General features: G+C 38.7%; 1 protein-coding gene across 25 annotated transcripts in view; it reads left to right on the forward strand.

Annotated features, from left to right (window-relative positions):
• TBC1D5 (TBC1 domain family member 5) overlaps positions 1–24,384 on the forward strand; it is a 412,711-nt gene that overhangs the window by 321,152 nt on the left and 67,175 nt on the right. For all 25 annotated transcript variants that reach the window (XM_084858401.1, XM_084858405.1, XM_084858400.1 and 22 more), the window contains 2 exons: positions 12,106–12,212; positions 21,839–21,924. In XM_084858401.1, coding sequence (XP_084714527.1) covers positions 12,106–12,212; positions 21,839–21,924 — 193 coding nt within the window. The remainder of the gene's footprint in view (positions 1–12,105; positions 12,213–21,838; positions 21,925–24,384) is intronic.

The raw sequence follows: 24,384 nt of genomic DNA on the forward strand, positions 1-24,384 counted from the left end.
TGAGAGATGTTCCAAAGCACAAAAAGATAAATTTAGGAAATCATGGTTATCAATAACTAGGCTTTCCAATAGGTTGTATCTTAAAGTCAGCATACCTCTCCAGGACAACTTTTACAAATCAGATAACATTCCAACTTTAAAAGTCTTTGTGGATAAATCTGTAAAGGATTTGTGTGCATTAGCTAACATGCAAGAATCATACAGAAGTCTCCAGCACACCTGTGGGTACTATTTCAGAGCCAAATCTTGCAAACAATTATTCACGTTTGATTTTTTGATAGACTCAGTTGCCTCAAATGCTTCATCCCCAATGCTCAAAGATATTGAGGTTGGCTCCAAAAATGCATTTTGATTAAAATTCATGAGACCATTTAAAAATGAGCTTTTCCAGTGTGTTCTTTTGTTTTATTGTTATTTCTGGGGCACACATTGAATTGATGCGAATATTTGTTTGTTTCTCTGTTTCTTTCTTTATTTAAAACATTTGTATCCGGCCTTATATCATGAAGATTTCAGGGCAGCGTACAGATTAAATCAATTTAAACAGTATAAAACAATAAATAATTTAAACACCTAAAACATATTAAATGATTAAACAAGTTAATACCAATTAAAATCTAAAACAATAAAACATTTAAGACAGTGTGCTACTTTAGGGAATCTGTTTAGCCCTCAAAGGCTTTGGTAAAAAGTCATGTTTTTACTTGGTGCTGAAATGAAACCAATGTCTGCACCAATTGGGCCTCCAAGGGGAGGGCATTCCACAACTGGCGTGCTACAGCAAAGAAGGCCTTCTCCCACGTCCCACCATAGTGTATGTCTCGCACTGGTGGGATGCAGAAGAGTTCAGAAACCTAATAAAGTGTTTCTTCCCCACTGCCCCCTTTTTGCAGCTCAGCCTTGGGCTTTCCTGCACAACAGCAGTGAAGAACAGGTTGTAATACTAAGGTCTCAGCACTATCATAAGGGGAAGACTACTAGCTGCCTTCCCCACCCCACCACCCTGCACTGGGCTAGCAGCATCCAACAGCTGCACTTACACTCCTGGGTGAGGCAGCTGCAATGTACAAGGATTTTTGTGGGCTCTGTTGCGCCCTGTGGGGATCCACGTGTAATTGCTGGGCCCACAGGTAGACTGAATCAAGCCCTTACTGCTTTTCTTTTTAAAACCTGATTCTACAAATGGAAGCTCCAGGAAGTTCAGAGAAATCAACATAACATATAAATATAAACGTAAAATATAAATGTAGTACTGTTGGTATGAAAAAACACATCCAGTACAAGGGGGACCTGCAACAAAATGTTGCAGTGTATTTTCACCTTCTAACAGTAGTGCTTCTGTTCTGGGTTCTCCCAGCCAACCATGCCTTTCCTCCAGGATACATCATTCTATCCCACCCTTCCAGTTTTCCCATTTTATTTTCCAGCTGAGACTTAATGTTCTGTAGTTACTCTGCATGCTCAGTACACATTGGGCTGGAGGGGCGGGATTTCTCCTATAATTGTTTTTTTTAAAAAAATATTGTTATACTGTTTTATATTTCTGGAAGCCTTGCGATCCCCATGACCATAATGATACCTTCCTCTTGTTTCTAAGTGGCCCCATTTTAGCTCCATTTCTGTTGCCACTCACTTCTTGAGTTTGCTTTTAGAGGAAGTGATTTTTGGAACTACCAGAAGTAAAAAATACAATAAAATTGCAGGGATGGCATCAGGAAGGCTAAAGCTGAGAACAAGCCGAGGTTAGCGAGGGAGGCTAAAAGCAACAAAAAGGCTTTCTTCAGATACGTGCATAGTAAAAGACAGAAGAAAGAAATGGTGGTTCAACTATTAAATAAGGATGGCAAAATGATAACAGATGAAAAGAAAAGGCAGAAGTGCTCAATTCCTACTTTGGCTCAGTCTTCTCCCAAAAGAGGGTCTATGATCCCCCTGGCAAAGGCGAAGTACAGGCTGAAGGCAGGATTGCAGCTTGAGATCGATAGGCATATGGTCAAGGAACACCTAATTACTTTGAATGAGTTCAAATCTCCAGGGCCAGATGAACTGCACTCTAGAGTAATAAAGGAACTGGCAGAAGAACTCTCAAAACCACTGTGTCAGGGTGGAAACTGAGACGATAGAACCCCAGAGCAGCTCTGATTCTGAGGAGGATCAGCAATCTGTGGGAGAGGAGCCAGCTCATCCCTCACAGGCACAGCAGCTGGCAGAGATTCCTCCTGCCGGCATTCCAGAGATAGATAGTGACCCTGGCAGTGAGAAAGTGCGGGAGGGGGGCTTGCTAGGCGCTTGACGCAGACGCAGGGAGCGACGAGAGATGGAGGGCACAGAAAGGAGGCGTAGCGCCCGTTTGGCGCGCAAGCAACGGACCCAAGGGAAAGAAGGAGGAACTCTCCCTAGCCCATAAGTTCGGGGTCTTCAAGTGATTCTCCTTCAAACGGGCATCAACTGCCTACCCGGAGCATAGGCTACTCTGCTGTTCATTGCTTAGTCGCTGGTGATTAGCATCTGAAAGAGTCATTAAGTTGTAAAAGGATTAAAGCCTTGAAAAGAATCCTTTTGTCTGTGTTTTGAGTTGGCTATTGGAGTGTACTGAAAGAGGCCACTAGGGCGCTCCTGACACACTGTCTATTACCTCTGAGAAATCATGGAGGACGGGTGAAGTGCCAGATGACTGGAGGAGGGCTAATGTTGTCCCTATCTTCAAAAAGGGTAAAAAGGAGGAACCTGGGAACTACAGACCAGTCAGTCCAATATCAATCCCTGGGAAAATTCTGGAACAGATGATAAAGCAATCCATCTGGAAGCACCTTGAAAACAATGCAGTGATTACTCGAAGCCAACATGGATTTGTCAAGAACAAATCCTGCCAGATGAATCTGATCTCATTTTTTGATCAGGTAACCTCCCTTGTGGACTGTGGGAATGCTGTGGACATAATACACCTGGACTTCAGCAAAGCTTTCAACAAAGTGCCCCATGATATCCTGATGAGCAAACTAGCTCAAAGTGGGTTAGATGAAACAATGATCAGGTGGATCCACAGTTGGCTACAGAATCGGACTCAAAGTGTGCTTATCAATGGGATCTTCTCAAACTGGGGAGAGCTAACGAACAGGGCTCAGCCCAATGCTCTTCAACATTTTTATTAATGACTTGGATGGGGAGGTACAGGGAATGCTGATCAAATCTGCAGATGACACCAAATTGGGCGGGACAGTGAATACCTTGGAAGACAGAAACAAAATTCAAAGTGATCTTGGTAGACTGGAGCACTGGGCAGAAAACAACCAAATGACATTTAATAGGGATAAATGCCAGGTTCTGCACCTAGGAAAAAGAAACCAAATGCACAAGATGCACAAAAGTAACAAGATGGAGGATACTTAGCTCAGCAACACTACAAGCAAGAAGGATCTTGGAATTGTTGTAGATCACAAGCTGAAGAGGAGCCAACAATGTGATGTGGCTGCAAAAAAGGCAAATGCTATTTGGGGCTGCATTAATGGAAGCATAGCTTCCAAATCCCGGGAAGTACTAGTTCCCCTCTGCTCAGCACTGATTAGGCCTCATCTGATGTACTGTGTCCAGTTCTGGGCACCACACTTTAAGAAGGATGCAATCAAGCTGGAGAGGGTTCAGAGGAGGGCAACGAAGATGAGCAGGGGACTGGAAACAAAGCCCTATGAAGAGAGACTGAAAGAACTAGGCATGTTTAGCCTTGAGAAGAGAAGACTGAGGGGAGAGATGATAGCGCTCTTCAAGTACTTGAAAGGTTGTCACAGAGAGGAAGGCCAGGATCTCTTCTTGATCATCCCAGAATGCAGGACACAGAATAATGGGCTCAAGTTACAGGAAACCAGTTTCCGGCTGAATATCAGGAAAACCTTCCTGACTGTTAGAGCAATACGACAATGGAACCAATTCCTTAGGGAGGTAGTGGGCTCTCCCACACTGGAGGCCTTCAAGACGAGGCTGGACAGCCATCTGTCAGGGATGCTCTGACTTCGATTCCTGCATTGAGCAGGTGGTTGGACTCCGTGGTCTTATAGGCCCCTTCCAACCCTACTATTTTATGATTCTATGAGTCTATAAAAATTGTAGCAAACTGTCATGGGACAGTTTGGCAGGCTATAAATATAGGCCATGATCCAAATATTCATAGAACTAGTTCTGTGAGCCCAAGGAGGCTTTTTAGACTTGTTTTTCTCAGATGCGTGCAAATTGACCTTGCACAAGCTCCTTTCATGAGCCAAAGCAGCTGTTTAAATCCTAGTTATAATAAATAAAAAGGGGTAAATCAGATTACCTTATGAATGAAAAGATACATCTTTCTAGGATATATTTACTGGGAAAAAAATTATCATTATTTTAAAAAGTAGACTGAAAACTTTCAAAACATTATAAATGCAAAAGTACAGACTGAACATTAAATAAATAGAACTATTACAACAGTGTTAAGTATGAAATAGGAAAGTAGTTTTTACTTAAAATTTAATCTAAGGGCGCAAGTGTATGAATGTTTAGACAGAAAAAAGTCTTATTTCTGTCTAAACGTCCATACACTTGTGTCCTAATAGTGCTCATTTTTTAGAAAGCTTTTCCGTATATTTAATATAGATACAGCATTACATTTTGCAGTTTCTGCCTGTAAATAATTGGTTCATTTTTAATTCAAATGCTAATTTTCATATGGTGATAGCATGATTGAAACAGGTTGAGTTCACACATTGTTTTGCATTAGAGGTATGAGCCCTGAGAGGCATTGGCCTTCCATGACTGCTCCTACATTGTTTTTTCCTTTCATGATCCAGGACTTCAGATCATGATTTGAGGACAAACTCAAGCAATAGTTTGGGCGTTTGGATGTTGAGGAAAACTATAAGTTGCTGCTAAAGCAGGTTCATTCCCATAGCATCAAACTATCATGTTACAATGAAGTTCTGAACAATTAGAAATGTTGGGAGGACCTTTTACTGCATAAGAAATGAGCTACATAGGTAGTCAAAATGTACCATTTACAGAGAGGAGGCTCATGACAGTGCAACAAGTGGCATGCTTCCCCTCCCCTCCCCACCACCCTGAAGCTGCCATTTTGTCATCTAGTTTTTAATAGTTCAAAATAAAATATGTCTAGCCTTTTGAAGCTGTAGAGAAAACGAATGTCCTTATTCAGTGAGAAGAACAATAGATGTGAGCACTCTGAAAGTAACTCAGTATCCACTCCATGTGACAACGTGATAGAACGATTATGTGCAATAACATGTTATATTATGGATTACCTCTCATTGGCATATAATATTGTAGAATCGTAAGAGACAGGAACGTCCTGTCCACTGGAACATATAAAGCCTCTCTTCCCTACTATTATAGCAGGAGGTAAAGAATCTTTGGCACACGATTAGCCAAATACTCTGTTGGAGCATAACAATAGAGGGAGTACCAGTAGCTAGTTAAAATTGTTCTACCCAGATTCCTCCCCTTAGAAGATGTTGCACTGGGCAAAATCATCATTTACTTGATAGCTCCTTTCTCTTGGATTACAGTGACCATCCCTGTTCTCTTTATGATGAGACTTTTACATTTTGCTCAGATAATTGGAAGGCTCCTTCCAGGACAGGAGATCTCTGATAAAGTTCCAACTATGCTAAAGTATGAAATAAAGCCATAAACAGTAATAGAGCTATTAACATGCACAGTGGGTGATTAGGATTGGAGCCACTTCAATACACTTGTCCCAACAATAGGCCTGCCAGATGTTCTTGTTTTGGATGACCTGTTAGAATAAAGGTTTGTGCGCATAAAGTATAGGTGCATAAATATTTCTCTGCTTGCCCCAAAGCAATCAAGCCATTGTGATAATTCCAAGTGAATGCTCACCAAAACCTGAAGGCTTACCTGTTCTGTTTGAACACACACAAAGCTCTCAGCCCTGCCTGAAGGCAGCCACGCTCCCAAATTTGTCTCTGGGGAGGGAGAATGCAAAGGCCCTGGAGATGGCTTCAGTGTTCCCAGTTGCTAGCAGAGCATAATTTCTGCTTAGGTGAAGGCTCCCTCAGCTTTACCCTCAGTTGTATCCACGTGCAAAGTGTCCTCTTTTCCCCTGAGGACTGGGACTACAAGTCCCAACATCCTGAGCCCTTCTCCTTACCTAGGTTTGCATGCAGAGCATCATTTTCTCTCTGAGGGTACTGGGATTTATAGTTCTAATCCAGTCCTCAGTAAGAAAATTGGTGACTGGAAGAGCCTAAAGTCATTGCTGCTGCTTCCCCCTGCCCCAAAGTAAAGTACCAGGGCTCCCTGGGGCACAGAAAGAGGGATGCTGCAGTCTCAGAGGTGGCTAATAGAATGTGTATGCTTCCATGACAGGGAGGAGTGAGGGTTGACTGTAAAGTGCTTGTGGGGCTGATGCATGTGTATAATTGGAAAAACACTGAAACCTGGATGAGTGCTATATTAATGTTTAGTAAGATGTATGGTTCTAATTCTGAACTCTTAATTCTGATAACTACCCTCTTGGATAGCTTTATCTTAAGCTGAAGAGCATAGTCCTATGAATGCTTAAAAATAACTTAATCCACTCTGGTTATAAATTGTAAATCTATAATTCTGACAACCACTCTCTTGAAATTATTAACTGCACGGTGCAGTCGAGTGCATGTTTGACCGAAACTGAAATTAGCAAAGTAACCATTCAGACTTACCAGAGCATCAAACTTATGTTCAAACATATGTTCGATGTTCAGACTCTTGCCACAATGCCCACCTGCTCCGAGTGTTGTGCCCCTCCCATTCTCTCTAACCCAAATGTGAAAGTATATAGGGAAAACAGTGTGCAGCTAGGTGGCTACTGCTCCATTGTGTCCTGAGCTGTAGCATTCCCACAACCTGCAGAAGAAAATTGGGGCTGAAAAGCCAAGGGAAAGTGTGGATGCATGGAGGCTGATTTGTAAGCAAGCACAATAGGGGAGATGGTAGAGCAGGGATGGGGAACATGTGGCCCTCCAGATGTTACTGGACTGGAACGCCCAGCATCCCTCACCATTGGCTATGCTGGCTAGGACTGATGGGAGTTGCAGTCCAACAACATCTGGGGGGCCACACATTCCCCCACCATTGCATGTGTCCTGCATGTGTAGAATATGTGTACTGCTTACATGGTATAAGAGTTAAGTCAGGGTGCATTACCTTACAATTTCCATGCTTTGGGCACATGTGAATTTGTAAGTGCTTTAACTGTTCCCTTAAGCTGAATATTTGTATTATTGTACAAATTATGTACGAAGTGAGAATTGCAAATGATGTTTATATACCATGACCCTATAACCCAGACGCAGCAGCCATCCCAGATTAGTCAATATGGAATTAAAGGGTTTTGTTCTTAATATATTCCCCATGACCACAAGTACTTTTGCCATGATGTTTTGAAACTTTTGTCAGTATAATTATTCATTCATGATGTAGGTGTCTTTTTCCTCAGAAAGAACTTTGTTGCTGAAATAAATAGAAAGAGTTATATAATAATAATAATAATAATAATAATAATATAATAATAGAAAAACTACACTTCTAGGTGTTGGCTACATCTTTCAAATAACTCATTTCAAATTGAGAAATGACTACATTCTTAATTTATCAGCTTCTTTTTATTCTGATGTTACAACATACAGAGTATTTGCCACTTTGAATTCATGAAGGTCCCCTTCTTCTGCCTTGAAGTAGAACAAAGATAGAAGTAGAACAAAGTATTATATAAAGGTGTGCCTATCTTAGTCTTATGTCTGTGAGGGAAATCACTATCGCTTTAAAAAAGAAAGAAGACACAGCTTTCATAAGAACAGACTACAAGCTACTATATTCTCTAGGGAAGGGAATTTCTAGAAGCCATAAACCACTCAACGAAAACCATCTCTGAAGTTTTTATATTATCAGTATTTTTTCATGCTGAGGAAGGCTTAACATCTGGCAGTCTTCTCTTTTTGCTTTCTTTTCAGGTATTGATGAAAGAACAGTTCCTTCTGTGCTTGCTTAGTCTTTATAATACAGACTGTAGCTCATGTTTTGTTCTCTTAGGAAAATAGATTTTTATTTGCAGTTGCAATTTTTACACAGTAAGATCAAATGATATTTTGCAGTCTCCAAATCCGGCCAACAGAAACTACAATTTGCTGTCTTGAGTGAGTGAGTGAGTGAGTGAGTGCATACTATTTATTCCAAAATACACTGGAACTGTGGCATTCACAGTGGCCAATTTATTTATAGACATTATATGGAGAAATAGGAGCAAGATGTGTTGTCTGTGCAAGCATCTGTCAAATCAACTTTGGGTGGCGGGTGGGTAAAGTTGCACACATAGCGTCACATAAAACCAGAATATGCTAAAAAGAAAAATGGACCAGTTGCTGCAGGAGGTTTAAATTACTGCAAGTGCTTTGGAAACAACTTGAGTCATTTTCATCCTCTTTTGCTTAAGCCCCGTTAGCAGCTTTTATCTTTGCCACCAGCACCAATTTAAACTGACAGTATTATAGAATACTATGCACATATTTACAGTACTTTTTCCATGCTGTTCAAAAATGTAGTTCAAAAATGGTCCCCTTATCACATCGTTTCAAGGGAGGAGGGCAGAACTGTCCTCACGCTTTCCAGCATGACATTAATTTTTGAATAACTTTGTGGTATAGGTAACTTCTGGTCACAGAGCCTCACCAGAAGAAAATCATCGTTTAAAAAAAAAGTGTGGGGCAGAGGGTTCAGCTCCACCCTCGTATACTGCACTTTAAATCACCTATGCACACCACTCATAAGGGATTCAGCAGCAGACCCAATTCTGCTATGGGCCTGCTGCCATCACTTCTACTTTGATCCTAAGATACAATCAGTTACTCCTGCCCCAGACAGTGGGTTGGATCCAAATTTATGCTGGATCAACTTTGCAGGTGGAAGTTGACTTTCCTACCCCCTTGTCCCCCTGAAGAAGCTATACTGATAGCCAGGAGACCCTGCTGAATGGGGTGAGCTGTGCCGGGGGGGCGGGGATGCCCAAAAGTCGGGTGCAGGCACCTTCCATAAGCAGAAGGTCCCTTCCTCTCACAGAAGGTAAATCCTGGATCCAGCCCAACGTATCTGAGATCTTTCCTCGTATCATTGGTCAATACCAATTAGTTCTGACGTATACCTGAAGCCAACCTGAGGGGAAGAAACGATTCATGTGATTAGTGTAATGTGAGAACAAGTAACTCATGCAAAATTACCCCTTCACTTTTATGAACTACAAGATCACAACTTGATATTTTCCAGTTCATGGAAAAAGGAGCTGCACTTCTGTGCACGTTCGGAGCTGTGGCATTACAGTAGTCACATGAAGAGACAACTTATATGAGGGTTGTTCTTCTTCATGGTCTCTGGGCTCTGCACCTGCCCAGAACATATAATCAGAAACAAGCAGTGTCAAGCAAAGGATTCTGAGGAAGATGGATCCAATCTTCACAGTGTATTAGTCCTTACTAGTAGCCCTCAGTATCTCAAGATTGTTGTCAGCTGATGTATCACTATTAGAGAATCTCAGAAATTGTGTTTTTTGAAATAGTTATTTTAACATAATAACGTTAAAAAACATCAAGATTTTTACCTTATTTCCTTTCTGAATAATTACACATTTTGGCACCTGTAATGCCTTTTGTACATAGTATAAGCTTTTAAAAATCACCAGTATCTGCAGTCCTTTTAAATTTGGCTTCTAGTGAAAATATAATATTTTCACAATACTTTAGAAATAATATTAATACTAGTTCATTTGCTATGAAGTTAAGACCTACATTTTTATAAATTGAATAGAAACTGCATAAAGTACCTCAACCTTAATTTTTATTCCTATAGAAACTTAAGATACCAGAAATAGTAATCTTTGCCATTCCAGTAATTGTGTATGTGTCTTTCACCTAAAGTATCTTATCTTTTACAAAATTCAGTTTTCTTATATCTAGATTTTTTTTAAATTTTGTGATATAATTAAAATGTGATATTATTTTTTGCTTGTTTAGGCTGCTATCTTTAAACGCTTGTAAGCAAATCCTACTGGATTCAGCAGGACGTACTTTTGATTAAACATACTTCAGATTGCTCAGCAACTAAGGTTGCAATCCTATGCACGCAACTGGGAGTAAGCCTCAATGAACTCAATAGGAGTTACTTCTGAGTAGATAAGATTGCTCTGTACAATATGAACCTTTTGCAACATGCTCATATCAGTGTTTGAGTTCTCATCATTGTATCCATTATCCTTCATAGTAAAGATGTTTTAGAATCAGTTTTCAGTAGTAAGGTTGCAATCCTAAACAAACTTATGAAAAAACAAGCCCCACTGAACCGTGGTACTTACTTCAAAATAAGCATTAATAGGACTGCTCTGTATGTGATGTTTCTGTAGCACACAAAAAAATTGTTGGTCCAATACTTCTGCAATAGTCACATTTGCCAATAGCAAATTGTATAGCAAATAAGTATACAGTTATACAGTACTATGATAGCAAAGTGTTTAGCAATAACAAATAAGATTATTTATTTTGTCATATGAGAGAGGAGTTTCACTGCTTCCTTTCTTTCATTTTTATAATCTTTATAACTGTAAATATTTACTTTCAATATTTTAATCTTCATTATTGAATCAAATCCGTTTACCAAATTATCTTTAAAAATCATATAACTCCTAGCCTTGTTTCCAAGACAGAAACAAATAAGAAACTCTAAAATCTGGTTTCAGTTAGAGTGTTAAAAAGCATGTTTGAAGAAAATACATCAAATGTTGTTTCACAAAAACCATTTATGACATACTAACTACTTTCAGCATTATTTGTTTTAAGAACGTATAAAGGATTCTTATCGTAACTGCCATATAGTGTGTTACATTTGATTTGATTGGTTCTACATAATGTGTAGTCCATTTATTATAGTCGTCAGAAAGAACTCTTGACTGAGCCCATTGTATCGCGTTCATTATGCTAACTTCAAGGAGAAAGGGAAAAAGCAGGTATCTGAACATGAACAAGAAAAACAAAAGGAAGGGAAAAGAAACAGGCAGAACAGATAAAGAATGAGTAGGATAAGTGAGTGCTTTACAAATGAAAGCAGATGTATAAAATTACAAGCTGTCGGATCAGCAACGGAAATGAAGATGATAAAGTGGCTCCCTACACAGATTATAATTATTCATTTTGCCCAGTCCTGCATCTTCTCCTTATAAACCTCTTCAGGGAGAGATGGGAAGGTACTGAAGGAGATGAGGGTGACTCACATGAAACAGGGAGAGGAGAATCAGCCTAGTAAGTCTCTGTGGCTATAAAACAGTCAATGTATTTGGGATTTCATTTATTCACAGTGATTTTTTCCTGTGCTCCAAGAACATTTCTCACAGAGGTTTTTAATTAATGCAAAGGATGTTATTTCTAAAACTGGAGTTCTCAGAACAGTAAAGTTGTTCTAAAATGTATGTACAATTAGTACAAATCCAGGCACAATCTGTATGGTGAACACTACAAGAATAAGTAATAGGTACAGCTCCAGTAGATTGATTGCCAGGATTTAGATAGTGCTAAAGAAATGAAGTGGTTTATATTGTCCTACCTGAAAATATGTATTTAATTTCACTGATAGTTAGGTTCACTTCCCACTCACCCCCACCCCACCGCCGGCTGCTGTGCTAAAGGACAGTTGTATGATAACTAGACTGAGGTTAGAGGATAGAAATCTAATACAACTCATTAAACGATATCATTAACTTTTTAAAGATTAAATAAAAGGGAAAGGAAACAATCTGGAAATCAACCATCTGAAATTAAGTTTATCTAAAGGGAGAAAGCCGCTCTAAAACATGTGATAATAATACAGGTTTAGTCCTAGTAGAGCCATTGAAATCAATGAGACTTAAATTAGTCATGACTACCTTAAGTCCTATTGATTTCAATGGCTCTAGTCTAAGGATGACTAAATCTAGATCCAACCCTGTGTAGACTGTTTCCAGAACAATGGTGTTAAAACAATGTTAAACTGTTCATGTTAAACTGTTCATGTAAGAAAAATACCAATCATATTTCTTATTATTTTTAGTGATATCAAGTAATTATCAGACATGCTTGGGACTTCTGATGCATTATCCACCTATTGAAGATGTCCACTCTTTGATCTTGAGAGCTCTTTTTCTCAGAGATCCAAAGGTAAGTCATACTTAATTTTTTCCAACGCCAAACTTGAAGATCTCTGAAATAACGGAAAATTTCAAATGCTCTTAAAATATTATCAGTCACATTTCTCGTTAATGAATGAAGAAAGGAGAAATTTAATAATGGGGAAATTGTCATGTAAGAATCAAATGTACCAGTGCTTGCATTTTAAGGTGAAAGATGCCAAGATTCCAGCTTGCTGCTTTGACCTTGACATTTGTTATCTAATACAAGGTTTGGGTGGTAAAGAGTGGCCTTGGGGTTAGTTACTTAGAGCCTTTCCAGTTGTTCTGGTGTCCATGGGGAACCACACAGCTGTTACTAATTCCTCGTATGACATCATCTCTGGTGGCGCAGCCATTACTAACAGGTTGCTGGTTCCTAGCACTGGTAGCACTGAACTGCAGAGAAGTGCAACAATGAGGATAGGAAACATAACTATCAACCAAGGGTTTGGACTGGGTCCTTATTGGTTGCTGCACATGTTTGTTTGTTTGTTTGTTTGTTTACAACATTTGTATACCACTCCACATCTAAATAGATTCCAAAACGGTGAAAAATGAGAGGTAAAATGATAAAAAGATAAAAGAATACAACACAATATTGAAATTATTCCTTTTAAATGCAGAGTGCCAATAAAACTGAGGCTAGTCAACCAAGGAAGGTTTCCTGGAAAAGAGCTGTTTTCAGGAGGTGCTGGAAACAATATGGTGTTAGCGCCTGCCTGATCTCCAGGGACAGGGAGTTCCATAGGAAGGGGGATACCACACTGAAGGCTCTTCTCCAGGTGGACTCCAATCAGGCCAAAGGTCCATGTGGAACCACCAGGAGCATGCCCTCTGATGCCCTCAGTGACCAGGCAGATTGGTAAGGCAGAAGGTGCTCTCTGAGGTATCCTGGTCCCAAGTTGTTTAGGGCTGTATATGACATACCTCTCACATACATTGTTAGTCGTCCCCCACCCAGTGCTAACATTTTAAATGCCTAGAAAACAGAGTGGCAAAATGCTTTTTTTTTTTTTTTTTGCTTTTTTTTATTTGAAGGTATATGCCCCAGTGTGCGTCTCCAGCCAATTAAAAAAGATTATAACAAACATCAAAACAAGAAATCAGGCTTAACCTCAACAGCAATACTTTCCCATGGTATCAAGCATAGTTCAAGACTCATTCCTGGGAAGATAAACTTGTCTTCTGTACATTGCTTAGAAATTTCTTTTATATAAGCAATTCAAAATGTTGATAAATACATACATACATACACGCATGCATGTTTTAGGAATATTTTAATAAAGCTGTTGAAGGTTCAGAATAGTTCTTCACAAGTTCTGTTTCTTTTTGGAAGAGAAGATACTGGAGATTTATGGTGTCTTCATGCTAATCAATTATGTACAAATTTACAGGTTGGTAAGGTATTATGGGCTCAAAAGGAAAAAAAATAGAAAGGCAATGCTAGATTTGCAGTAACATCAGTCCCAAAACAGCAAGAGCACCTAAAACCCCAAAACTGCTTTTCTCCAAAAATCTCTTTAGCAGCTCTGCTTTCCAACTCCAAAATACTGTACCTTTGTACTTCTCTTGTTCCCATGCCCCTACTGAGAGAAGATGAGCCAACTTCACAGCCACCTCCCACCTTGCCGGTAGATGTCCAAGATGATCTACTAAACTGTTTGCCAGTGGAGGGTGGTGGTTCCAATGTCAGTGGGGCAGTGAATCAGCTCTGGGTTTCAGTCAGAACCAATCAGAACTCTAAAGGAGCCATCCAAGGCTGGATAGCTTCCACATATCCCTTGTAGTATCTTTAGAGACATGGGCAGAGCGGCCTCTAAGGAAACATCTTCAGTCCAGAGAAAAGGGACCTACAGTGCAACCTCTGATCTATTCAGCACAGAATCACGACCTAGGATATGTTTCATTTCCACTTGCAGACTATTAAGTCCGTACTGAAGTATTCCTAAGCACAAATTGGCAGTCATAGTGCTGTATCAGGTATTTGTGCTTAGTAACACAAATACCTGTGACTACACTATCATTGGCAGTCCTTGTCTGCTGCCTCTAGACATCTGCTTCTCTTTTCAGTGATTACCATCTTCCTTCCTCCTCTCCAAAAAAATGTGCAACCATAATAAACTCATGCATATTTTCTTGGCTTCTTCCATTCTACTGGAATAACTTTAAAATTTGTTCACTTTTAGGACTACTTCTAAAATATCCCTTCTTCCCTCATATGGATTGTGTAGCAAGTGAATACTACTGGAAAAATGACATTTAGAAAGGTAGAATTGTAAATAATTTTACACTGAAGCTGTCTCAGTGTGAGAACATCTGGGAGCCATCGGTCGTTTGCCCTAAGCTTGTCAAAGGAAAAGCAGGGTACAAGTGAAATAAATAAACCTTGAACCCTAAAAATTAAAAAGATCTCAAATTCTGCAAAACTTAAAATATCAGATTTGGAATAAAGCCTCCAGTACTATCAGCTTTATGCAAAGTATAATTCTATCAGTATTTGCATACAGTTTTTGAATGATTTATTTAGAACAGTTGTAAAATGTCTGATTTGATCTATTTCCTGACTTAATTTAATAATTTTTAGTAAAGCTCCTTTAATAAAGCTGTAGCTTGACTCCCTTTTTGATCTTCTGAAGCAAATTGTATTAAGCCCATTATTTTCAATTGCAATATTTCAGAACTGGTATTAGTAAAAGACATACTGACATATGGAAAAAACCACATCAAGATCTTGTAAAACAATGCTAGCTTCTATAGGTTGGAACTAAATTTATTCATGCTTGGAGTAGCCCCATTGAAATCAGTGGTACTTAAGTTTGTCATAACTAACTGAAGACCCATTGATTTCAATTGGTCTACCCTGAGTGTAACTAAGTCTGGATCCAACCCAATGCCTTTAATATAAATTTGCTATAGAGGGAATTTCTACATTTTCATTTGGTTAACTGAAATATATTCCAAATATATATACTATATTCCATTCAGCCACATTTCTTCAGAAGGAAAATATACTTCTGAAAACTATCTTGATACGAAAGACAGTATGTTGAATAAATACATGTATTTTGTGAGAAATTTATTTTTTTCCCAGAAGCACCTAGAGTAGGTGTTTGCTGTATTTTTACTGTCCTGCAGTTGTTTAATTTTTTTTGCATGCCGCGCCACCAATGAGAAGTGCCGTTAATTTTCAAAGCAGACGCTTTCAAATGGAAAATAGATACATAGGGATGGCAATTGCAAAAATATAAAGCGATTAAAAAACAGTTCTAACTAGAGTTGTTCAAATAAAGAAAAATTAAAAACTCAATTAGAAACAAAAGTCATAGAAAATGTGAACATATTGTGTTCCTTAAATAACCAGATGTTCTTTTCTTCCTGAAGGCAGTCAAGCCTAGGAATAAAAGGTTTTAAACTATTGTTTTAAGTTAACTGTGAATTTTGCAAATCTGTTTTACCCTATAGCAAATAAAATTCTAATACAGCAACATAAGCAAAGTAATTTTCATCTTTGGTTGCTCTTATTGGTATGTGGTTGTGTTAACCTTATCACTATGACTTATTATGAAGCTAAACTGTTATATAGGACATTACCATTTTAGATGATGTACAAAGAACTTGCCAACTATCTTTTGTTTGAGTGCTTACAGTATTTGCCCCAAGTATTTCTGCCAAAAAAAACCTTTAACGAATCTCCTAGCGGTGATGGTTCTGTAGCTGAAGCTATCTCAAAATAATGCAGTTTAAGTTTGATACTCAGAAAGAATATATGATACTATCATAAAGAAGATCTAAAAATTTCCATCTATTTAGATTATGCTAAACCCATTAGGATTTTGAAGGAATAAAGACTAGGATCTAAAGAGCTGTGCCAACTTTCCACATAGCATCAGGATGTTTCCGGAAAGGGGCTCACATAGAACCCATCTGTACCCCAGCAATATCTCTATAGTGGCATCCAACACAATGCAATGGGATGTAACCAGAAGCAAAAATTGGTATGTGTTCATGGAAGTGCCTTTGGATTTGAAGATAAAAAACCCTAATTCCTGTAGAGATTAGGATTAAGAGAGCTGGATTGAGTTAAGAGATTGGGAGTGTTACGTATGTGTTGACTCTTAGTATAGGAACAGATGATGGTAGATTCTATTATTGAACTAATCGTCCAGGATTAAAGTACATGACTTTGTGTATGCAAGCATTCACTCTGATCCAGTGGGTCAGTGTCTGTTAATGCCACAATGCACAGATGGCTCCCCCATTCACTTTAATATTCAGAGGCATATCCACAAGCACATTCCTCTGTGCCTATGGAGCCATGTCCAACATGAGCATTAATTGGAAAACCGAATATGTGGTTGCTCTTTGCAGCCATCAGAGTTCTGCTGAATCTTTCATTCAAAGCCATGTTTTGTTATATCGAATTAACTATAACAGAATCCATGATACTGGACGCCTTCAAGGAAAAATTTGATTGAAATTTTAAAATAATAGCCTGTTTTCAGTTATATATTTTTATCCAGGTGAAATACTGTGGCCAGCTCACTGAATTGCTGTGAGTTGATTTCATGGGTCTCAAAGCTTCTTTTAGTTTTGCTTTCCACTTTTTTACTCGTATTGATTTAGGCACTGCTTAAAAGCTGCAATCTCTTTTTGAAAGCAGTTGTTATTACAGTGTTTTTGGTTTCATGTCTGCAAGAGAAGAGCAGGCTTCATTCTGTTTCATTTCTTAACATTAAGGAAGGAAGGCACCTACCATTAATTGTCAAATTTCAATGGCTAGATTGCAGGTAATTAAAAGTTGGTATCTTTCAACACATAGACAATAGTATCCTTCAGTGAACTCAAATATGGTATTTTCCTTACATCATCATTATTGAAGGATTAGTAGTAAGTAGGGCTGCCCCCCCCAGAATAAGTAGGGGGCCCTCCCTTAGGAGAAACTATTTTTAATTATCAATAGCTCAAAACAGGAAGAAGCAAAATAACACCCAAATTATTGACTGATTGAACCAGCTGAATTATTTAATGTTAGCATTTGAGGTACAATATTGGCAAAGTATGTAGCTAAGAGTAGGGTTTCTGTATACCACTTCGGCCCAAGGCCAGAACCCTGAGTCGAAATGGGCTGTTTCGGGCCCCTTCCAAGGTGAAGTGGAGAGAGCACTAAGTGACCTGAAGTGGGTCGAGGGCTCTCCAAAGTGCTCGGTGAGCCTCAGCAACCCAGCCACACCGGCACCTCCAGCTCCTCACCTGAGATGACTCACAAGAGTCGCCACCATTAGCACCACTATCACTGATATCGCCACCACCATCATTACCGCCCACCACCACCAGCTCCGGAGCCCTGGATGCACGCAGGTTCTTTTTGGCGGGAGTTGCCATTTTTAAAACAGTAACTGCCTGCAACAAGAGCCGACACGCGTCCAGGGCTCAGGAGCTAGTGGTGGCGGGCAGCAATGGCAGCGGCAATAGTAGTGGAGGCAAAGTCAGCAACAGTGGTGGAGGAGGTGGCGGCGGCAGTGGAGGAGGCAGCAGCCCAGGTAAGGAGCTGGGGGTTTGCGGGGGGGCGCCGGGGGGGCCCAAAGCGGGATTAGGATGGCCGAATACCGCTTCAGGGTCAGGGCCAGGGGGGCCCCGAATCAGCCCGAGCTGAATCAGACCTGCCTCTGAAGCCACAAAGGAGCTTCCGAGTCAGATCGGGAGTTCCCTGCACAGCCGTACTTTTCAGCAGTACTCCAAATCTTTGGAACTCTCTCCCAGAAGAAGTACGTATGTGGCCTCGCCGTTTTTAAACAGATCTTTAAAACATATTTGTTTCACCTGTGTCCTGTTAAAAGGGTCATGGCTTGGGTTTTAAACTGCTGCTGTTTTTAGTTTTTGAAATTAAATTATGTTATTTGTGCATTAAAATTTGTTTCATGGTTTTAGTTATCTTTTGTAAGCTGCCTTGAAGTGCTTTCCCCTAAAAGGTGGCATATAAGTATTTTAACAGCCCAATCCTATGCATGTTTAGACAGAAAAAAATCCTACAATTCCCAGCATACACCAAAAGTTGTAGGACTTTTTTTTCCATCTCAACATGCATAGGATTGCGCCTTAAATAAATAAAATTATAAAAATAATTTTCTTAAGATACCATTCAAAGAGTGTTTGAGCCCTGTTCTTTTGAAACAAATCTACAAGAAGATAAATGCTGGAGGTGCCTGTCCTCAGGGCTGAATTTGCTACATATTTCCTGGAGTTCTGTGGTACAACCTTTTTAGGAATAAACTTTAAAATGTCATTATGAATATTTGCCATACTCCAAAAGCAGAACTTTTTGTATATTTAAAAGGTAGAAATCGTGAGGAAGACTTTGAATTAGTTTTGTTTAGTTATTTATTTGTTACAGTTTATCCCCCCTGTCCTGCAAGGAGCCCAAAGCAGCTTATATGATCTTTGTCGTCCTCCTCTATATTTTATCCTCACAACAACCCTGTGAGGCAGGTTAGGCTGAGAGTTGGTGACTGGCCCAAAGTCACCCAGTGAGCTTCATGGCAAAGTAGCGACTAGAACCCAAGTCTCCCAAGTCCCGGTCCAACACTAACCACTTCACCACACTACTTCAATTAGTTACTTCAGCTACTCCATCCTGTGAGAAAATCCCAGGCAATACCCCAATATCTAAACTCAATATTTCAAGAGAGTTAAAGAATGAAGCTTGTTGGACAGATTTATTAAAAAATGGCATTTATTCATAAATCACTGGAATATGAAATTGAATGATGATGTTCATCCATACACATTGTTTGCCCTTATAATCAAGGTACATGCTTTTCTTCATTTGTTGTTCCTAATGATAGTTATAGTTTATTTTTCATAATTAAGGAAAAGAAAGGCAAGTCTTAGCTATTTGAAATGAAATGCTTAGGAATATGAGTGTTGCACATGCAAGCTAATTTCAATGGAATTCCTTTCAAATGACTGGAAGGAACCAGAGTATAAAATACTGAATGCATTAAAGTACAACTTAATACATATACATTAAAAACTGGATAAGGGGAGCCTCGCATTTATAAATAAGTAGTATTCAAGAAATGTACATTTCATTTTGTAATCATGCTTCTAAATACTGTTAATAAATTGGAGCAAAAATGTTGACAATGTTATTTTATATTTCTAGTCATATGGTAAAAAAAGATCTATAAATATATGATGATGGTAAAAAGGAAGGTGGGAAATGTACATTTCCTTTCCTTCTAAGGTACTAAATTGTTGTTTATGTGCATTAAAAAAATTGTTAGTGTACCTTAGGAAATTTTACATCTGCAATTCTGAAAACTTGGTAGTTCACGTTAGAGTTCATAGTCTCGATATTTTTCCAATTCACAATGTTGCTTCTTATTGATTTCTAACTAGCAAAGCTTCAAGATAGAATAGACTTCGCGCTGTCTCTAGACAGCAATGAATATGGAATTCTAGCTAACTGAATGAAAAAATACCCTAATATAGAAATATCTTAGGGTTTAAGATATCTGACTTCTTAACTAATATGGGGATAATTATCTTCACAACAAATATTTGTTTCAAAATGTCTATAATATTTTAATCACTTGGGTCATCTTAAAAGCTATTTAAGATTATTACAATTTTTTGAAAGTATAATTGATTTTCTGTAAAATCATTTGGTGGGTGAAAATATTTCACTTGGTACAAGTCAAATTATTACTTTAGGTAATTATGCTTGCACTATATCTACATTAATTACTTAACTGAATTAAGCTTATGTAGTTACATTCTGTTGTGCTAAATGTTTTCCATTGTTAGAGGCTTCCCACATCTGTCTGTGCTAAAATGCCCGCAACATAGGTTTGGTGAACCCTGCAATGCTTTATCTATGGGGGCTTGAGGAATACTTCTAGAGGTTTCTCTATATAAACAGTTTAGCAATATATTTTCTGGAATCCATCTAGTTCAACATTGTCTTCACTGACTGGCCCTGGCACTGCAAACCAACTATTTGTTAAAAATAATTATCAGTTTTCATCAGATATGCTTATTGGCCATGTCTTTACAGTGCTATTTCTTCTTCTGAACATTATTTATGTCTTCAAATCTGAGTGCCATAAAATGGAAAAGCTGAATGTTCTTGTGTGCATTTGCCAATATCACCTATAGATAGCTATTCTGCACTTTCCAGAAGGGAGATTTTACTGACATTCCCAATTAGTTCTTCCAAAATCTAAAAGAAAAAAAGAACAACCAAGGAGCTACTGTGCATCTCTTTCCTTCAGATTCTGAACCCATGGCTCCACCAGATAAAGCCAAACAGATAAATGGTGTTATCTTTGTCTGGTGCCAACAAAATGAGACATGAATTGTTGTATTAAGCACATCACTGTTAACAGGGTAGACTGAAACCAATCCAAGAAAATTAATAAATGAAGGTCTATGGAATTGAGACTAAGGACAGTTCCTTTCCCTGATACTCAGTGCCTGATATAGGTGCAGGTGGGTGTGAGAAGATCACAGCTCTTCAGCCGTAGTGATCTATTATTATTTAACTCTTCCAAATCCCACTGCCATGCTAGAACCATGGAGTCAAAGGCCTGATTCCCACACAGTTAGTGACTTGAATTGCAACCCCTTGAGTACTGCTCCCTATGGCAAGCAATTTGTGTGATGTATAACTGAGTGAGTGAAGAGTTGAATGTCACCCATGGTAAATCTCGAAAAGCTGACAGTATTTTCAGGGGACTGTTGTCACGTTTGTCAACCACAGTATCTTTCCTCTGCCATGAAATTGAATGCAAATTCCAGGCAATATTCACCATGAAATAATTGCTCTTCTCATGTGAAATCTTCATTCTGAAAGTGCTTTCTGAGATTACCTTTCACGGACAGAGCTGCCATGAATGAAGTCCCTCCTAAATGGGATGGAATTAAACTTCAAGTCCACATAGAGGTTATTGCATGCCGCCATATCTTCCATTATTGAACATTTTGTTTATAACCTCTCTAGTATGTTTAACTGATATTCCTCTTGAAGCACAGACCTAAATGTTAGATTCATCTTAAATCCCCGCACCTTCAAAATTTTATTTGTGCATTGTTGTAATTGAATATGTTCCATATAGGTGCTTTCATAAAATGTATGTAGCAGCCTTTTAAAGAAGTATTAATCCAAATAAATTAATGTAAAGTAATGTTTAATTTAGTGTTATATATTATTTATTTCTCACCTTTAGAGAAAAAATGGGACAGCTATGTTAATATTCCTTACCAAATATGTAGCTTTTCATTTGGAGCTAGCATTCCACCCTATAGGGGTTTTTTTATTTATATATAGTTGGAGAAAAGGTTGTATGCTCCATCTAGTGGTTATACTTTGTTTAGTTCGAAAAATAATACTAACCTGAAATACAGTCATACTTTTCTCAAGTACACTGATTTATTAAATTTAGTCAGGACAAATAATATGTAATTTGGGGCTGAATATTTTGGTTTGTGATTTCTTGATATAAAAATGTTTCTGTAATCAATTTTAATCTAACTAGAAATTTCATTGAATGGCAATTTGTTGACAGAGTTTTCAAATATTTTTATTTATGCACTATGACAACTCTCTTTCTTTAGAGTAATCCAAGACCCGTGACTTACCAATTCCAACAAAATTTGGATTACTACAAAGCACGTGGAGCTGACTTGATGAATAAAACTCGGTAACCATTTTTTGCATTTTTCATATTTTACCAAAAAATCTGCTTCATGAAAAATGATTCCGGTTAATTCAAACACATTTGGGAGTGAGGGTCTATGTACATTAGAGGCAACCATAAACAATTTATTTATTTAAAAAAACTTACATAATGATTTAATAATCTCTGTGCAACCCCTGAATATCAGAAAACATTTTTAGGGATATAAGATGATCCTACAATCGGTCCATCTAGTCCCCCATCCTATTTCCCACAGTGGTTAACTGGTTGACTATAGGAAGCCCACAAACAGGCAATAGCTCAGGAAGGCAGTGGCTCTCTTGTGTTGTTTCTTCCATCAGCTAGAGGTTGCATATAGCAGTCAAGGCATAGCCACAGATAGGTTTATCTTCCAAGAATTTGCCTTGGTGTTTGAATAATGTTGCAGTGGCTTACATCCAAAATTAATACTATTTATACCTTCAGTCCTTAATAAATTACACCCGATTGGTACAGTAACACTTACATCCCATCCTTAATAATGGGTACCACCTAGGACAAAGTCCAGGGTCACCACCACTCTAAACAATTTCATGACCAAATGCACAGTCATTTAGGGTATCTATAAATGTTGTGTCCTTATCAGTCCAGAGATTCATGTGTGAAAATTGTGCACATGCTGGTTTTACCCAGTGCTGCTCAATGATTGAGAATGTCTAGCATGTGAAGCAGTGTTCACAAGGAGCATTCCCTAACACTGAAAAAACAAAATGACCAAGTCCTGTTTATGCAGAGTTCTTTCTATGGGCAGTATCCAACTCTGTCATTCCATTAGCACAAATGACATCGCGCTAGCAGAAACTAGGTTCTGAACTATGTGCAAGAGAAGAATCCAACTAGTTACATTTGCACAAGAGCAGTTTCCAAGTGGTTGTGCATTATGTTTGTGCAAACCATTGTACAACCAGTTACATGTAACTCTTGTGCAATCCGGTGCACATGCTGCTTATGTAACCTGTTGTGCCACCAGTTGCACAACTGCTTACACAAACAGTTGCGCAAGCATAATGGGCAACCATTTGTGCAACAGAAAGGTTCAGCGGAGTTCTGCTAGTGCAATTTGAGTTTGTGGAATTACACCATTGGATACTGCCCTGTGTTCTAAGTAGAACATGCTGATATTTTCAGTAATTGCTCATGTGGAAATGATTACATATGCTGAACATGCTTCTCCTTTCATTTGTTGACCAAAACAGTTCCTGCTTCTGTTGGTAGGTTTATAACTGGAGGACCAAAATAGGAGATAATGAGACCCTATGCTATGTCATATTTTATTGGTCCCTTCAAGTAGCCTGAGAGTGACATAGTCACCCATTGCTACATATACCTTATATTCATCTTGTAAGTTATCTTCTTTTCTGGGCAGGATGCTCCTGTGATACATTAGGATCGTAGTAGAGAATACATACAGAACACAAGAAGTAATCCCGTAGATTTAAAAAAATCACAGTGCTTTCGTTCACACAGACCCGTGTCTTGTTCAGAAGTTCTGTGATGCTCAGATGTAAGAGCTCTGTAAGAACAGAGGAAGCCCATTTACTTCAGTGTTGAGGAAAGCTGTGCTTGTGCACCTCAGCTGGACATATAGACCTTTCCCTGACAGTTAAATAATGCACTAGCATCTGACTCTGATTTGCATCATAGATCCAATGTGCTGAAGCTGTTATTGTATCAGATTAGGACTAGGGAGACCCAGGTTCAAATTCCCAGTCAGCCATGGACTTCACTAGATAACCTTGGGCCCGTCATTCTCTCTCAGCCTAGTCTATCTCACAGGATTGTGGTGAGGACAAAATGTGTTTATGGGAGGGAGAGAACCATGTATGCTGCCTTGAGCTCTTTGGAGAATGGAGCTAAAAATGAAATAACTGTTACTTGTTTATCACATTTTTTACACCCTTCAAGGAGTTTAGAATGCTGTACATCGGGGGTTTGCCTGGTACCCATTCCTCAATTCCAAATACGACTCCTGTTAGAAACTAGTTGTCAGTGGCAATGAGGGTGCTCGTCCCATACAAGTCATTGTTAAGGAAAGCTCGACAATAGGCACTCGTGACAATAGGCACATATTCGAATAACAGCAATGGAGGACAACAAAGTTTAGCAACTAGCATTTGTAAAGTGCTGGTATAACTGCTTTTTCCAAGGGGCAACCTGCGGGAAAATAAATGGCATCTAAACTTAACTGTCGGAGACACAGACTCAGCTCGTTAATGTAATGCATTACTTAAGTATTAAAGTTAAGATCTGGGGCAAAACCTGTCCCACTGTGCACAAAACGCTAAAATTTCTCCATTACTGTTTGTTTGTTTGTTTGTTTGTTTGTTTGAAATTTCTAAACATTATGACATACATTATTAAAAACATTTAATCGTATTAGGATTTCAGGTGGTGTGTAGCCAATTATGTCATAATACGATAAAT

This window comes from Heloderma suspectum, chromosome 5 (genome assembly GCF_057233095.1).
Source record: "Heloderma suspectum isolate Gila_16-S chromosome 5, 16-S_ref, whole genome shotgun sequence".
In the NCBI taxonomy this organism is placed as follows: domain Eukaryota; kingdom Metazoa; phylum Chordata; class Lepidosauria; order Squamata; family Helodermatidae; genus Heloderma; species Heloderma suspectum.